The 15,342-nt window shown below is 45.2% G+C and overlaps 1 protein-coding gene across 1 annotated transcript; it reads left to right on the top strand.

Moving 5' to 3' along the window:
- Nucleotides 1-242: 242 nt before the first annotated feature.
- LOC134944425 (serine protease 33-like) lies at nucleotides 243-11,614 on the top strand. The gene is made up of 5 exons (XM_063933003.1): nucleotides 243-300; nucleotides 1,547-1,751; nucleotides 3,661-3,932; nucleotides 8,422-8,591; nucleotides 11,056-11,614. Exons 1-5 carry the CDS (start codon nucleotides 243-245, stop codon nucleotides 11,326-11,328), a joined length of 978 nt encoding a protein of 325 aa, XP_063789073.1. The 3' UTR covers nucleotides 11,329-11,614.
- Nucleotides 11,615-15,342: the final 3,728 nt, after the last annotated feature.

Genomic DNA, 15,342 nt, shown 5'->3' with positions numbered 1-15,342 from the left:
CAGGTGACGGGTGACATAAGTCAGTTGGCAGGTGACGGGTGACATAAGTCAGTTGGCAGGTGACGGGTGACATAAGTCAGTTGGCAGGTGATGGGTGACATAAGTCAGTTGACAGGTGATGGGTGACATAAGTCAGTTGACAGGGGAGCTTTATATCAGTTAGCACTAATTATGTATAATTCTGATGTAATAGCAGTTACCAGGTCTGTAATACTGAGTGCTTGAGTAGGACTTTCAGAAAAATGGGGTTCCATGACGAGGGCTGCAAGTTTATATTTATTAATCAATGTATGAACCATGGTAATTCATTTAATTAAAAGATATTTCCATATCGCATACCGTAACTATATTAAATTCAGGATCAGACCGTCGTAGTCCCGTTTCCTCATCTCTGGCAGTATAACAATCCGCAGCTCACTAATCAGAAGACGGCTCATGAGATGAGTAACAGTTTTGTGTTACTGTGACAATCCACAACGAACAGCTGCAGCTTCTGCATCAGTGAAACTAAAGGGACACAACAGAGAGCTGCATGTGTATGTGCTGCCACCTGCTGGCCATTAGAGCTTACAGTCTACACAGGATACATAATATCCATCAGTCTTGGAGGCCTATATTAATATTATTTTTACTAAAATAATTTGAAAAAGGGTGTTTTCAGTTTTCACACCCTTTTCACATTATTTTAGTATCACTCCAATGTATTAAAGGGCGTTTGGAGCAGTTTTCATGTGCCCTGTGATAATCGCAGTGCAGCACTGCAATGTACATCCTTTTCCCAGCTTTCTTTGCTCCCCTAATTCTGGTGTGACCCTCACTGCTTTCTTCTCTAGCCTTAGTGAGACCCTCCGTCCTGCCCCTCTGCCTCTACCCTGTTGGTTTCTGTAATATGGTTATCCTTTGTATTTTTGCACTACAGCATGTATGTAATTTTGTGTTCAATGGCCCTCATTCCGAGTTGATCGGTCGCAAGGCGAATTTAGCAGAGTTACACACGCTAAGCCGCCGCCTACTGGGAGTGAATCTTAGCTTCTTAAAATTGCGACCGATGTATTCGCAATATTGCGATTACTAACTACTTAGCAGTTTCAGAGTAGCTTCAGACTTACTCTGCCTGTGCGATCAGTTCAGTGCTTGTCGTTCCTGGTTTGACGTCACAAACACACCCAGCGTTCGCCCAGGCACTCCCACCGTTTCTCCGGCCACTCCTGCGTTTTTTCCGGAAACGGTAGCGTTTTCAGCCACACGCCCCTGAAACGCCGTGTTTCCGCCCAGTAACACCCATTTCCTGTCAATCACATTACGTTCGCCGGAGCGATGAAAAAGCCGTGAGTAAAATTACTTTCTACATAGCAAAGTTACTTGGCGCAGTCGCAGTGCGAACATTGCGCATGCGTACTAAGCGGATTTTCATTGCGATGCGATGAAAAATACCGAGCGAACAACTCGGAATGAGGGCCATTGTACGGCGCTAATAATGATAATAATAATAATAATAATAATAATAATACTTTGTGGCATATTTGTCTGTTTTTTTCTTTCCCAGTTTGCCCACCACCAGTAATACCTGACCAGCCGCAACCCCCAGTCTGCGGCGATCCATATGTCTCCACCAGAATAGTGGGGGGCACAGACGCAGCAGAAGGAGCGTGGCCCTGGCAGGCCAGCCTGTTGTACAATGGACGCCATATTTGTGGAGCCTCCCTGATCTCCAACCAATGGGTGTTGACCGCTGCACATTGCTTTGACGTGTGAGTGTCTAATCCATTCCGGCACGCCATCAAGCTGCCATTTGTCTGGAACGTTCTATAAAATGATGGTTACAATCTGCCATGGGCAATACCTACATCACTCCATAGTGGTACAGGTGAAACTTAGAATAAATTAGAATAAGAATAGACAAAAGTCTCCTGCTCAGCCCCTATGAGAGACCTGGTTATTACCTGTTATAAAGCTGTTCCTGCATTCCTGCACCGCTACCTGTTTACAGCATATACTCACTGGCTGGTGAGCTGTATGGAAATCCATTCTGCTCCATCACCAGTGTGCATGTAACAGTGAGTACGGCTGGATCTGCCATCTATCAATAAACCAAAACCACTGGTTAAGTAGCTGGGATGTGCCTACAGTATATACAGTAACGTACAGCAAAGTGAATTACAGAAGTGTCATATGAAATCTCTTTATTGGACGTTGATTTTTTCCATCTGGACGCAGTGCTATAACTTACATTTAGGGCTGAATTCTATTAGCAGCAAAAAGCCATTTCAGCAAAAAGTGCCTATTCAATTGTTGGGGAAAACGGATTTGCTGTAATATTACCGCATATTTAAATTCACCACCTCTGAGCAGATGAAAAGTTGGGAAAAATCCCTATTTTAAATAAAAAATGTCAGGATTTGTGCCTAATACGCGATCCAGCTGAAAAAACTGCTAGGAGGATGCGGGCGTGCCCTGCAGAAAATGCGATCGCCTCTGCCTGTCAATCAGGCAGAGACGTTTGTGCGGGGGGTGGGGGGGGGGGTAGGGGGATTCGTCAATGCTCCATTTCCAAAGTGGAGACGAAGCATTGCGGGGGCAGCGATGGAGAAACGTGGGGGGGGGGTGACGGAGAAACTGTGGGCGAGATGGGGGCTGCGATCAGAAAAATGGTGGCATGCCGCCTGTGGCCCGTTGTCATTCTTAGCAGAATTTGCAATCCTTACTGATTCGGGTCCTTGGTTCAGAACACCTGGGACACCCCCCTGAATGACTAGTAATTAGGCACTTTTTTAATTATGTAATTATTTTTAATTGGCCAATAATGACATGTAATTTTTTGGGTGAAAAAGTGCAAATTGATGGAAATTGGGGTACACGGTATGGGACAGGGATATTGGGGTGCTGTATGAGTGGGACAAGTGTTTTTAGACTTGCATGTGGGAGTAATCGGTCTGTTTCCACTTTTTTTTTTTTAAGTCCCTAAAATTACCCAAATATATACTTCTACCCATTTCTATGTACCCTGAATTTAATTTTAGCACTTATTTTGCTGGAAAAAAAAAATATCTTTCTATATTTTGACCAAATTTAAGTACCATAAATCTTTTATTTTAACCAATAATAAACTTTTATATTGTTATCCGATGTTTGTTTAGCTATTTTTTGGAGTACAGTCAGATTTACCCATTTTTCACAACAATTTTTGCGATAATCCAGTTTTCACAAATTTGCAATTAAACAGGCGAATTAAGGGAGTGTGCATTCCTGCAAAAAGCCCATTTCCGCGGCAAAAAAACTGCAATAATATGCAGCTAATTGAATACGGCAGCTAATTGAATCTTATAATCAGTGGGGTAGGATTTATTATTACTTCTTCTGTAAATCATGCAGCAGGGATGTTACTGGATATTATGAGGGACACATAATACGTAGATGAATTAATGTGGGTTCCTGACTGTGAGGATGAAGGGTAGTTCCACATGGAAGAGTGGCGCTGTCTGGCTGAGTGGAAGCCCAGTGGGCAATCTTACCTTCTCCCTACAGGGGCTCAGCTCTGCTTTCTGGGATTATAATATAAAATTGGAGTTTGGGGTAGGTCATTACTGTATTTCAGAAAGCTCATTTGTCCTGGCCATAATGCATGGAGAACTCATTGTATAATCTGTGATTATCTTCCAGCACCACGTCACCGGCACCATATACCATTAAACTGGGGGCATACAAGTTGTATATATCCAATGTTAATGAGAATACAGCGAACGTGGACAGTATAATCATTAACCCCCAATACAGCGGTCCCGGATCCAGTGGAGACATCGCTCTGGTGCGGCTATCAAGACCCATCACCTACACCAAGTACATTCTCCCCGTGTGTGTCCCACCAGCTTCCATGGTCTTCCCCCCAGGCATGAACTGTTGGATCACTGGATGGGGATCCACACAATCTGGAGGTAAAGCTCTGAATGGTCCTAAGTTCATTATTCTTGTGTTCTTGGTCACACAAGTCACAGAGGTAGCCCATTATATTCACTGTGGGTGAGGTGTACCATGTTCAGACTACCTGCTTACTGTATGCCCGCTGGATATAATCCCTCCTATGGTGGCTATCTATACAAAGTCTTTTGGTAGAAAGTATCATCTACTTGTGGCTTTATTGAGGTCTTATTGTTTGTTTGTTTGTTTGCTTGTTTATTTATAGTCAGATGTATTTTCTAAATTTCTAGTACTGGTTTTAGTGACAACTGTTGCTACACAGATGGATTTGCACTTGACAGTTAATTATTTATAACCTTATATACCAACTATACTGAACAGGTGCTACCTTTGAGACCTTACTGTACATTCTAAAGAGAGTGTGGTGGAGGTACATGGGTGGGTTGTGACTTTTGAGCATGTGAAGATGGTCATCTCATCTGACGTCTAGAGGGGTCATCCTTGACTTTGCCCGTTCCTTCACTTACAGTCCCTTTCACATTCCCACCTCCGCAATATTTCCAGAATCATTGCCCAGGTTCGTAGGGAGGGGTGTGTGAGTGGTGCTAGCGCCCAGGGTGTAGGGTCCCGGGGGAAGTATCGGATCTGCCCCACGGTTCCTGCAATTGGAATACCTGCAGCCAGTAGCATGACTGCAGTGCAGCTGGGAGCATCCAAAAGATACTCCAGATATGCATGCTGCAGTGTGTAGAGCCGTCCAGGGCATACTCGCAGCTCTGTACTTTCTCACAGCTGTGGCCCACCATCTCGCATGGCCTCATGTGTACTGGTCAGGGCTGGCACAGGGCAACAGTGAGCCCTGCTCCAGTGCTGAACCAGCCTTTCCTCAGCCTGGATGCTACTAAAACTCTCATGTACTCATCTTTTCCCTCCTTAATTACTGTAATCTGCTCCTCTGTGACCAACTTACTCTCAGCTCATCCCTCTCCAGTGTGACCTCAGCTCTGCAGCCCACCTAACTTTCCTCTCTTGTCACTCTGCTGCCCCTCCCTGCCAGTCACTCCAGCGACTCCCTATACCACTCAGAATGAACTTCAAACTCCTCTCTCTTCTACAAAGATCTCACCCTCACCACTCCTCCCTACACCTCCAGCCTCATTTCCTCACTGCTCCTCACAACACCTCAAGCCTCATTTCCTCACCGATCCACCATACACCTCAAGCCTCATTTCCTCTCTTGTCACTCTGCTGCCCCTCTCTGCCAGTCATTCCAGTGACTCCCTATACCACTCAGAATGAACTTCAAACTCCTCTCTCTCTCTTCTACAAAGATCTCACCCTCACCACTCCTCCCTACACCTCCAGCCTCATTTCCTCACAGCCCCTCCCTACACCTCCTACTTGCCTACTTCTGAAAAAGCATTTCAGGGAGATTGTGAAAGTAATAACTAAAAGCGCGGACGTGTACTGCTACATCGGAGAGGAAAAAGACTTACATCCAAATGTAAATGAGGGCCAAACTTAGTAAGATCTATTTGTTGAATAAAATAAACTGATATTTTGCAGGATTTGTTTGGCAATTTTGTTTTACAAGAGGTTCCATATACTGTAGGGGGCCACAGAAACCTTATTTAAAATGCATGTGTGATAGCCGGGCAGCGGCAGATCCATCAGTGATTTTACAAGCATTGCACACCAGGCCGTCTCATCACACAAGCAAGCAGTTTATTCACAGTTCAGACAGGGTTATCACGACAGTAACATTTAACTTCTCGTTCTCCTCTCCAGCACAATATTCATATGGGTTACATTAGGTTACATCTCCTTTCATTTGCTTCACTGGCAATAACAGCATTTACAGTGATGTGGCAGCATTACAGTACATACCAGCGCAGTCTCTGGGAATCAGTAGTGCGGCTTCCGCAAACAGAGATTCATTTCAGTGTGCTCTCCCCCATTCGCTAGGGGCTCTATCTAAATGGGATCTCTCATGGACACGTTACTGGGGGCCTTCCGCCACATGTGGTTTCCTACCACTCACCCAGGTAGTCCTCTCCCGAAGACTCACACCTCCCATCCTGCTTCTTGGGTATCCCTGAAGGTGGGGATCCCCTTTGTTCCTGGTTCCTTCCACTGTACTCTGCATACTGTGGCTCTCACACTGCAAATCTGGATATCTCTTGCTCTTCTTAGCAGCACCTACATGCTGTTCTATAATGCCAGGGACTGTGGAATACCATGCTTGTTCCACAGTCCCCAGACTGCGTTTCTCCTGGACACTAGCCTGTGCCTTCCATCCTCTGTTCTCAGCTCACACTGCATTCTAGCCTCTGCTTTGTTCCTTCTACACTTCCTGTCCTAACTCCTTACAGGTCACAGGGTCTACAAGTAACTGGTTTTGGGGCCATAAACTTACCCACTCACTGATAAGAATCAAAAGGCTTTTGGAACTTTCCAATATTTCTTGTCTCCTAACCTTTCAGTATGCCACACATGTAGCCATAGGGATCACTGTGCCTTATAAACTTTCTATCGGCCGATGGCGGACCGCATGACATCATTACACAATAACCATAAAATAAATATGACTAACTTAACTTATCTAGAAGTAAATGACACAGAGAAATAACGACACAGACCACTGAAATGCCATTAAAATCGTCCAATCGTTATTTATTATGATATCTTTAAACTAAGCATGGTGGCAATAAGAAAGAACGGCCAGATAAACAGTGACATTACGACTTATTGCCGCTACGCATGTCCACGACATGACTTTATTATCACATTGGCTACGCCAATAAGTGCTGGGTTTCCAACTCTCTCCCCAATACACCACAATGGAGCCGGCCAGACAGCCGAGCCCCAATGACCCCCGGTAAGGAGGGCCAGAGTATACAATGTATTGGGCAAAGAGCGCACCCATAAACAGTGGCGCAATAGCCACTGTAACTGCCGTTCTTTCCCGCCACAGAGAGTGGTTGACAAACCCCAACCGGCAAAGAAAAAGAAAAACGGTTGGGGAAAACGTGACTCGGGGCGGGAGGGTGGGAAAGAGACAGGATGTAGTTCCTGTCTGACTAAAATGTCTGCTAGCTCCTCCCTACACTCCCACTATTCTAATTAAGACCAACCCTACCCCAAGCCTATTAACTGTTAGATAACCTGCAAAAATTGTGCAAAGCCCATGCAATCCTAACAGCCTAGAAGTTTACGCCCGCTTGCACTATTCGCACGCGCTCTTCATAACCAATGTAGAGAAATGGACTGATGAATGATCCCATTTGAATGTATTTATCTCTGATTCCTTTTTTACCCCAAGAATTTAATAGATACAATGGGGATAAGGTGCAATCAGGGAGATTGCTGGACTATTCAGGGAGTGAGGGAGATTGCTGCTATTTCAGGGAGTCTCCTGCAGAATGAGGGAGGGTAGGTAACTATGCTACACATTCAGCCTCATGTCCTCACTGCTCCTCCCCATACTTTAAGCCTGATTTCCTCACCACTCCACCCTACACCTCAAGCCTCATTACCTCACCGCTCCACCCTACACCTCAAGCCTCACATCCAACTGCTCCTCCCTACACCTAAAGCCTCATTTCCTCACTTCCCCTCCCTACACCTCAAGCCTCATATCTTTACCGCTCCTCGCAACACCTCAAGCCTCATTTCCTCTCCGCTCCTCCCCACACCTCAAGCCTCATATCCTCACCACTCCTCATTACACCTCAAGCCTCATCTCCTCAATCCTCCTCCCTACACCTCCAGACTCATATTCTCATGAGGCCCAGCTTCTAGTTACGTACAGTCGGCGAGTGCTCCTGTGTATGAGCAAGCTAATGTATAGGAAATAGGAAATATTCATGTTTTTATCTTACTCATTTAAATCTGAGTTGTGTATATTTATATGTGGCACATTATGATATTGGCCCTCATTCCGAGTTGTTCGCTCGCTAGCTGCTTTTAGCAGCATTGCACACGCTAGGCCGCCGCCCTCTGGGAGTGTATCTTAGCTTAGCAGAATAGCGAATGAAAGATTAGCAGAACTGCTACTAAATAATTCTTTGCAGTTTCTGAGTAGCTCCAGACCTACTCACAGATTGCGATCAGCTCAGTCCGTTTAGTTCCTGGTTTGATGTCACAAACACGCCCTGCGTTCGTCCAGCCACTCCCCCGTTTTTCCCTGGCACACCTGCGTTTTTTAGCACACTCCCAGAAAACGCTCAGTTACCACCCAGAAACGCCCCTTTCCTGTCAATCATTTACCGATCAGCAGTGCGGCTGAAAAGCGTTGCACGAACACCAGCAAATCTACTAAGTTTTGTGTTAAATAACTTAGCGCATGCGCTCTGTCTACCATGCGCATTTAGCAACAAATCGCAGCATAGCGAAAATCGGCAATGAGCGACCAACTCGGAATGACCACCATTGTTGGAATATGCGATTGCTGCGTTATGTGTTATGTGTGTTCCACTGGTCACTGATGTCACTGTTGTCCCGCAGTGGGCTTATCGTACCCCAGGACCCTTCAGCAGGTGATTGTTCCACTCATCAGCAAGGAGTCCTGTGACCAGATGTACCACGTAGAGTCAGCGGCCCGTGCCTCCGAGCCCGTTATCCAGAATGGCCAAATATGTGCTGGGTATCAAGCCGGAGGGAAAGACGCCTGCCAGGTTGGTTCTGTGCGGACCTTATTGTAGGGGACTCAGCGAGAGGTTAGAGATCAGAAAGCCTATATAATAAAAGGCTAACGCTGCTCCTCACCTCTATGGGGGGAATTCAAGTGTTTTGTGCGCCGGTGGCCACTAGATGGCTCCTAACGGAGCAATTCAAGTGTTGCTCCGTTCAGGCACTCCCAGCCGCCGGTGCTGACATCACTGTTATATTGTTCCGTCATTTTGACGGGCTGGTAACTAGTATGTTATTATAAGCTGCTCATTGTAATATTATTCTCATGTCACGTGTGGCCAATACAAATGCTGCGTGTTCTCCGGTGGATTCACACACTACCCCCACTGCAGAGTATAAGCTGATCGTCAGATTTGATCTGGTAACACACATTATTCTGGAAAACATTTCAGTGACGTTCTAGGGCAGTGAACTAATACAAATAATGTATTGCCCCGGCTTTGTATACGATCACAGGATAAATCAGATTAACTCAGTGCTTAGCGGGTAAGAGGGTGGTTGGGTTCTGCTACTAAGGGGTGCGACCACACCCTGTTATGGGACCTCTGCGGTGGTTTTGCGGAGGGAATGTGGCCAAGGGGACATGGCCATACCATCTTGGTAGAATGAGGCCACTAAAGAAGCCCAGGCCCTGCCCAGGGGGATATAGTGCAGAGAAGCCAGGGCCGGCTCTACCATTAGGCAGCTTTAGGCAACTGCCTAGGGCGCCGCGATCTGGAGGGGACACGGAGACTACCTATGCCAAAATCAAGGATGTCTCTGAAAGAAAAATACTTGTTGTACTTAGGGCCTAGTTCAGCATGGATCAGTTGTCTGCGAGTAGAAAGGAACCGTCCGGACGGCAGAAAAAACGCCCCGTGCAAAATAGTGAATGCATCACAGATCACTATCCAGTCGCAGATGCATGTGCAATTTCCAGAACGTCGAAGAATCTTTGCATCTTGTGCAAACGTGAGTAGGTCTGACGCTTCCACTAATCTGCGTATGAGACGGTCTGGAAGTGGACTGTGCCGACGTCAGAGACCCTCCTTAAAAAACACCTGGGCACGCCTGCGTTTTTTCTGATGCACACATTTAACGGCAGGTTTCCGCCCAGAAATGCCGGCTACCTGTAGTCAATCAGTGGCTACATTGCGAATTCGATCTGTATGCAATTTCTGTCGCTATTTACCCTTGCGCATGTGCAATGCCAACGCTACGCATGTGCAGTCGTCCGATAATCGCACAAATTGCAAATTCTCTAAATAGCGATCCATGAGGAATCGGGCGCTTAATGAAAGTGGTGGCTGTGGAACGTATAAGTCACACTTTTATCTGAAGGGATGGGAAGTGGGTATTGGTATAGGTGGTGGTTGGGGGCAGTAGGCTGACATTTTGCCCAGGGTGCTGAGAAACCTTTCACCGGCCCTAAGAGAAGCCATTTTGTTCACCATGTCCCACCTACGAGAGTCACCCTGGATTGATGCCCACAGTAACCAGACCCTGGGGTTTCCTGAGTACAAAGATACAGACAGCTGAGGATGTAGCAATGCCAATCTCCCGCCCTTGCAGCGTTACACAGCCGTCTCCTCATACATGATGCCAAGTGCCAGCCATTTCCTTGGAAAGGATTCCGCGGGAGAACCAGATCAAATGACAATAAAGAAGCATTATATTAGTGATTTTATATATATATATATATATATATATATATATATATATATATATATATACACATAGAATTGAGCGGCACTCTCAGGACTTTAACAAAGAACGGGTCCTCAGCCCATCATAAGTTTGCAACGTTTCGGTAATTTTATTTCAACTGTCGTCAGGCATAATAACATATAAGCAGACAATCTTACCTTTAAATAACATACAGAAAACACGTGAACTGGCCACAGGATGCCCAGAGCACTGGACTACCTCTGACGTCTGTCAGAGTTGACCTCATCAATTAACATCAATTAACATCAATAAACACTTAACCCTTCACCGTGAGATAAACGGAGCACTGGAGAGAAAAAAAAGCAGACGTAAAGTCTGTTTGTATGTCAGTGACATACTTGGACATCTATATATATATATATATATATATATATATATATATAAATAATGTACATACAGGGAGCTCACGGGATTTAGATGTGTGGATATATATAGTCACTACAAGTCCCAGCATTCTTTAGATATGGGTAAATGATGTAGAACTGCAAATAATAGTTTAATTTAGGGATCAGACTACAGCAACAAGTGACTTCAGCCTTTGTAGAACTATAAGATCCAACATGCCTTCACACTGGGACTTGTAGTACTGCAGCACCTAGAAAGCCCCAGGCACATTATATACAGTATTTTTATATACAACCGTACACTGTAACTGATGGTAAAGGTGTAGGTTTGGCCAGTGGCTTTATCTGAGGTGACTGTAGGCTTTGCCCGCTGAATGTGCCTTTCTGTGTCTTGCAGGGCGACTCTGGCGGGCCTCTCGTGTGTAAGATGAACGGCTACTGGTATCAGGTTGGCATCGTGAGCTGGGGAGATGACTGCGCCCTCCCGAACCGGCCTGGAGTTTATACCAACGTTCCCGATTATGAGGTGTGGATCAACAATTACAGAACGAATATGAGCTCCTCGTCCCCCAGCCTCTCGCCCTCGCTGATGCTTCTTGCGGCCTGTTGCGCCCTGTGTGTCCTTCTCCTGGACAGACATATTTCTGTGTTCCACACCTCTCTCTGCTAATAATTACCTCATCGTCTATGAAGGCCTTGACTGAGCAATTGCAGAGGTGCAATAGGAATTCAGCGCTGATCCATAACTGTGAGCGAAACCTGAGGGCCTCGTGCAGGGCCTATAAGGACAACCAAAGCCATTTCTTCTTATCTGCAAGAGACAAGTCAGAGCGGGATAATGTAAATATTGTATGCAGATATACATAAGTGTATGGACTTGTGGCAATGGACACCAAGAGTAAATATATGATATTCTGGATGCATATACTTGATATTAGAGATTTGGAGGTAAGGGCACCCAGGACCTCTGCAACATTTATTTATTTAAAAGCCCAAACACACTAGAAGACATGGAAGATGAACAATGTGGAAGATGAACAATTTCTCTTGAACTCCCTGAAATAACGAGATTGAGTGTACACACTGAGCGATTGTACAAATGATCTGAACGAAGCACGATGAGCTCTGCTGGGATTGAAGGGTTTGAGCCACATGTATGGACGACTGACGACCTTCAAATGAGCGCGAGTGAGCGCATCATTCATTTGGGGTCATTCCGAGTTGATCGCTAGCTGCATTCGTTCGCTGTGCAGCGATGAGGCAAAAAAAAACGCCACTTCTGTGCGTGCGTATGCGGTACAATGCGCAGGCGCGTCGTACTATTACAACGAACGATATAGTCTTACACAGGGTCTAGCGAAGCATTTCAGTCGCACTGGTGGCCGCAGAGAGATTGACAGGAAGAGGGTGGCAACTGACCGTTTTCAGTGAGTGTTTGGAAAAACGTAGGTGTGCCAGGAAAAACGCAGGCGTGGCTGGGCGAACGCAGGGCGTGTTTGACTTCAAATTAGGAAATGAATGGCCTGAAGTGATCGCAAGCGCTGAGTAGGTTTGAAGCTACTCTGAAACTGCACAAAAATATTTTGTAGCCGCTCTGCGATCCTTTCGTTCACACTTCTGCTAAGCTAAAATACACTCCCAGTGGGAGGCGGCATAGCGTTTGTACGGCTGCTAAAAACTGCTAGCGAGCGATCAACTCGGAATGACCACCATTGTTCGCTGTGTACACACTAGACAATTTGAATGATAGATCGTTCAAAACCATTGTTATCATTCAAGTCAATGAAAAAAAAATCTTCTAGTGTGTATGAGACTTTACAGGAACCATCAGATGGGAAAAATGAGGCAGGAATAAGTTCTCTAGAACACAGAGGTACCTCCGATCTCCGGATGCAGCGACAGGGCCGTCACATCTTCAGGTCAATACTTTCTGGTCTGGCGGCAACTGAAGATGGTGAAAATACAATTGCAGCCATTGCAAGAAAACTATGTTTTAGTTTGGTGATTTTTATATAAGTTATTAATGTAATTATGTAACTTCAAATGTGTTATTTATCCACAATAGGTAATATAGAATGAGTGAAGCAGTATTTTATTAAAGTCACTTTTCTATATACAGTTTGTTTTTGTGTTTTTTGTGTGTTGTTTTTTTTTTCCAGTCTTTTGAAATTGACAGGTTTTTTTATGTTATTCATATTTTCTTATTCCATATATTAATTATAATTATATTATACAGTGCTTTTTTTCTCAGTAAGGCCCGACGAGCTTTACATTTACAGAATAAAGAAACAGAACACCAAAGAAACATAGTAAAGTTTATCAGACTATCGGGATGAGCGGAGCATCTGCGCATTCTGATAGTAGTGGTCACCACTAAACCTGATATACAAACTGTCTTACATAACCTGCCAATAAGAAAATCCTGAATTTTATGCTGAAAAGGTTTAGGGAGCTGATGAGAACTGCAGATCGAGGATCTGATTCCGATATGTACGGTATTGCACAGCCGCAGGGAAACAGCTGTGCAATACCATACAGCTAATATGGTAATGCCGCAGGAGGCGTCTGTAAGAAAAAAAAAGATGTCTCCTGGCAGCACGTGTCCTAAGACGCACCATCAGTACACTATCGTGAGCTCGCAAATCTCAGCCGCCTGTGTAAACTGAAACTTGCTCAGATGTCAGAAATCCGCTGAGTCCGGGAGGCCTGCATCTTACTGATAGAGCTTCTGAGTAGTCAGCTTAAACAATTGTACCTTACAGTAATATCTTTATAATATTACACTCATTCAATTGCACTACCCTCATAATACAGCACTTCTAAGCAGAAAAAAACTACTGTATTTTATGAACAATTAAGGCAATACGCAATAACAGTTCCCAGTTTCAACAATAGTCTACATGCAAGGCCTGATCTAGACCTTGAGGCACCCAGGTCAAAAGATTCCTTTTGCGTCCTTCCCCCCCCCCCACCACCATTAAAAACAGGGACAGTGTGCGCCAAAGGCGCACAGCACAAAACAGGGGCATGGCTTTATTGGGAAGGGGCGTGGCCAGGGCCGGATTAAGCCTTGGTGGTGCCCTGGGCACTTTAGACAGGGGGGCCCCGGTAGAAGGAGGGGGGGGGGCTGTGTATAAGATTGTGAATACCTCCCAAAATTACCCATTCCAGGGGGGACAACATGCTCTTTACATTGACTTCCCTCTTAGAGGGGTATTCAATTGTTTGAAAAGTCAGTTGGGTGTCTGTTTTTTCCTATTTAATAGACAGAAAAAAACAGACACCCAACTGACTTTTCAAACAATTTAATCCCCCCTCCCCCCCCCTTAGTATATTATTGATGTCACCTGTGTTAAACTATTAAATTGATAAGAAAGGGGTTTCAACACAGGTGATTGCAATCATAACTTAAGAAGGAAGTTCAATTAGAGAGCATTTGGTCCCTCCTGGAATGGGTCATGGTGGGAGGTATAGATTGTATATATTACATTTAGCTCAATGGTGTATAGTACATTTAAAACTAATCGCCTTGAGTCCTATTGGAGAAAGAGCGCTATATAAATAAAATTATTATTATTTATTATTAATAGTTTAATAATGGCTGGATACGGTTTATAGCTCCACCTAATTGAAAGACAACTATTTTATAAAATGTTCTTGTAGTGGAACAAAGACAACTTAAACAACCTTCTTAACATACACATAGAAAAATAAAATCTATAATTTATCTTGTCACATGCAAAAATAGCAGCAGCCTCTGTACTACTTACACACTGGGACAGAGCTCAGGAGGACTCTCTGTGTGTGTCTCTCTCTCACTCTCTAGAACCTCATTAGATAACAAGTTACAAAGGGCTCCCACACAGGTGTGGAGAGAGCTGTAAGTGACACCTGAATCCCACCCTGTGTCACAGCTCTCTCCACCCTCCTATCTCTCCTCTGGTTGGATAGCTCCATCGATAGTTCATGAAATCTGATACTCCTGTGTCTCTGCCTGCATTACATAATGTGCTGCTGGCATTCTGACTGTCTGGTTCTGCTGTTGCATAAGAGTAAAAGCCAGTGATGTCAGTGTGTTTTGGCCAGGGGGGGGGGGGGGGGCTGACGGAGGGGGGCCCGGGATACAGTATGCCCTGCATCCCCCCCTTAATCTGGCTATGGGCGTGGCCACATAATAGTACCAATTCACATTACACCGCAGTAGTAGTGTCCGTCAGTCACATTGCACCACCCAGTAGTACCCCTTATATACACTATGCCATGTTAGAGCCCCTTATACACATTACACCACAGTAGAGCAGAGCCCCTTATACTATGCGTTCGCATAGCCGCCGGTCTAAACTGCACATGCATCGCAATGCGCAGGCACTTTGTACGTGTACAAAGTGGATCGCCGCTCAGCGATGGGTTTGTGCAAAGAATCCATTTGCACAGCCGGTCGCAAGGAGATTGACAGGAAGAAGGCGTTTGTGGGTGGCAACTGACTGTTTTCAGGGAGTGGTTGCAAAAAAGCAGGCGTGCCTAAGCGTTTGCAGGACGGGTGTCTGACGTCAGTTCCGGTCCCGGACAGGCTGAGTAAGTCCTGGGCTACTCAGAGACTGCACAAGATCTGTTTGTACAGCTCTGCTACACATGCATTTGCAAAGCTAAAATACACTCCCCGGTGGGCAGCAACTATGCGAAC

The sequence above is a fragment of the Pseudophryne corroboree genome, chromosome 7 (assembly GCF_028390025.1).
Source record: "Pseudophryne corroboree isolate aPseCor3 chromosome 7, aPseCor3.hap2, whole genome shotgun sequence".
Classification (NCBI taxonomy): Eukaryota; Metazoa; Chordata; class Amphibia; order Anura; family Myobatrachidae; genus Pseudophryne; species Pseudophryne corroboree.
This window is presented reverse-complemented; position numbering and strand designations above follow the sequence as displayed.